This window comes from Microtus ochrogaster, linkage group LG4 (genome assembly GCF_000317375.1).
Source record: "Microtus ochrogaster isolate Prairie Vole_2 linkage group LG4, MicOch1.0, whole genome shotgun sequence".
Classification (NCBI taxonomy): Eukaryota; Metazoa; Chordata; class Mammalia; order Rodentia; family Cricetidae; genus Microtus; species Microtus ochrogaster.
The window spans coordinates 19580000-19582185 of NC_022030.1; the positions used below are offsets into that span (position 1 = coordinate 19580000).

At 51.7% G+C, this 2186-nt stretch overlaps 1 protein-coding gene across 1 annotated transcript in view; it reads right to left on the minus strand.

The window, feature by feature from the left end:
- Positions 1-1282: 1282 nt before the first annotated feature.
- Pinlyp (phospholipase A2 inhibitor and LY6/PLAUR domain containing) overlaps positions 1283-2186 on the minus strand; it is a 6519-nt gene continuing 5615 nt past the window's right edge. The window contains exons 4-6 of the mRNA XM_005361110.2: positions 1972-2124; positions 1648-1791; positions 1283-1454 (exon numbers count right to left, since the gene is read on the minus strand). Coding sequence (XP_005361167.1) covers positions 1300-1454; positions 1648-1791; positions 1972-2124 — 452 coding nt within the window. The 3' untranslated portion in view covers positions 1283-1299. The remainder of the gene's footprint in view (positions 1455-1647; positions 1792-1971; positions 2125-2186) is intronic.

Sequence of the window (2186 nt, forward strand, 5' to 3'; positions counted from 1 at the left end):
CTAGATCAAACCAGCTAGGAGAGCCAGCCCAGCCCAACCTACACAACCTTAGAAGGCGTGTTGTCTTAAAGTCTTAGTTTGGGGCTGGTTTGTTACATGGCGATATTGCAGCACAGCTGACTCATACACCTTTGTTGTTTTCGGCAGCTGAGATTAGGAAGTTGTTACTGTAGCATAATGTAGCCTGCTCCAGTTGGTGCAGTGGCACCTGCCAACTAATGGCCAGGCTAAGTGGCAGCTATCACAGTGATTAGTGTTTACTGAGACATAGTGTCTGAAGAGCCATCATTCCCTTAAAGGTGGCACCGACTGCTGGAAGTGCTTTTAAAGTAGCCGTCTTCGTCATAAAACAACCCTGGGGTTCTCACTATTAATAGCCACCCGCTGCAGATGTAAAAGCAGGTGAGAGAGGGAGAGTCAAGTCAGGAGAGGTGGCCACGGCCTTTGGCGTGTGTGACAGGCCAGGGTTCAAATCAGGATTCTCGCCCATCCTAGCTGTTTGACTCAAGGCAAGTGCCAGCCACCATCTGCCTCAGTGTTTCCACCTGTGAAGTGGAGCAATATCAATTCCAACTGGGTGGGGTTCGCAGCTGTGATCCCAGCACTCTAGAGGGTGAGACAGAGTTTTGCCTTGAGTTTGAGGCTGGACTGCACTATATAATGAGAGTCTCAAACAACAGCAGTAAATAACAAATCAAGTTCATGGAGCTCTGAGCGTAACATGATTATAAAAGATAACATACTTAGGAGATTGGCATGTTGCCCTTCAAAAGCAAGGACCACATATTTTTCACCCTTTTTCTTTTTAAAAGATCAGGTTCTCCTGTAGCCCAGACTAGCCTGCCCCCCCCACTCCTACCCCAAGTCTTACTGTGTGGCTCTCTGGCTGTCCTGAATCTTATTATGTAGACCAGGCTGGCCTCGAACTCACAGAGATTCACCTGCCTCTGCCTCCCCAGTGCTGGGATTAGAGGTGTGCAGCCAGCACCATCTGGATCTTTTTCTGTTTGTTTTTGAGACAGGGTCTGGCTATGCAGCCCGAGTTCATCCTGAACTCACGATCTTACTACCTCAGCCTGTGTTACCACATAGAAACCCTCCCTTCTTTGAACTGGAGCGGGAGGAGGGGCAAGAGTCGGAAAAGAACGCTGGGACCCATACTGTTTACACCCACCCTCCCAAGATGCATCTGGTCACAAGACCTGAGGTTTACTCTGTTCATCAGTTTTAATTTACGGGTGCCTGAAGAGCTGCAGGCCGAGGACAAATGGGGACCTCAAGACACATACTCCTAAGTCTTCACTCACCCCTGCCAGGCGGGTAGGGCGCGGGCAGGCAGTCTGCCCGGCGCAGGAAGTAGAGGTAGGAGGCTGAAGGCACCTCGGCTCCAGCCTTGGTGTGGCAGGCGCTCTCTGTGGCACAGCCTCTCGTGGCAAATTTCGTGTTGATAATACCTGTGACGACATTTCAGGACGGAGTCAGCTTCTTCATGACCCGGGAGTCTAACACACACATCCTCACCCTGCGCCATTATTTCTTTGTCCAGTTCTCCGGAACTCCCCCCTCCCATCACCTGTAACGGGGGAAGTGTGGACCTCTGTTTCTGACACACGCCCCTCCCCCATCAAAGTCTATCCACCAGCTCACCAGCCTGCACATTGCCAGCAAAATAGATGCAGTGTGTTTCTGGGCCCACACAACGGGCTGTCTGGGTTCCTGGACACGTCTCTTGGAAGGGCACAATGCAGGAGGGACACATCAGGCCGTTCTCCGTTCGATTGTTACGGGGAACTGTAAATGATGGCGTAGTATAAAGCAGATTGGAAGAATTGTTACCCCCAACATCCTTGGAACCTGGGGATCACCGGGTTGGGTTGGTGGAGTTTGTGGGTCAGGAAATGGACCACCTGAAGCAGCAAGGGCTTGCCAGATGTCACAGGGCAGGCATCCTGTTGTTGGGGTGGCACTTACGGGGCACCGAGACACTGTTGCAACCATCGCTCTGACAGCAGTGGGCGTTGGACACCATGTAGTCATTGGGACTCATGGTGGTAGATACGAAGCCGGAGTAGCAGTCTTTAAACTTCGTGCAGGCCTTGAAGGTGCTCACTGACTTTCGGCCCTCTGCAGAGTAGGAACAGGAATCAACCACTTCCTCCCCTTCCCTCCTCATCTCACCATTCCCT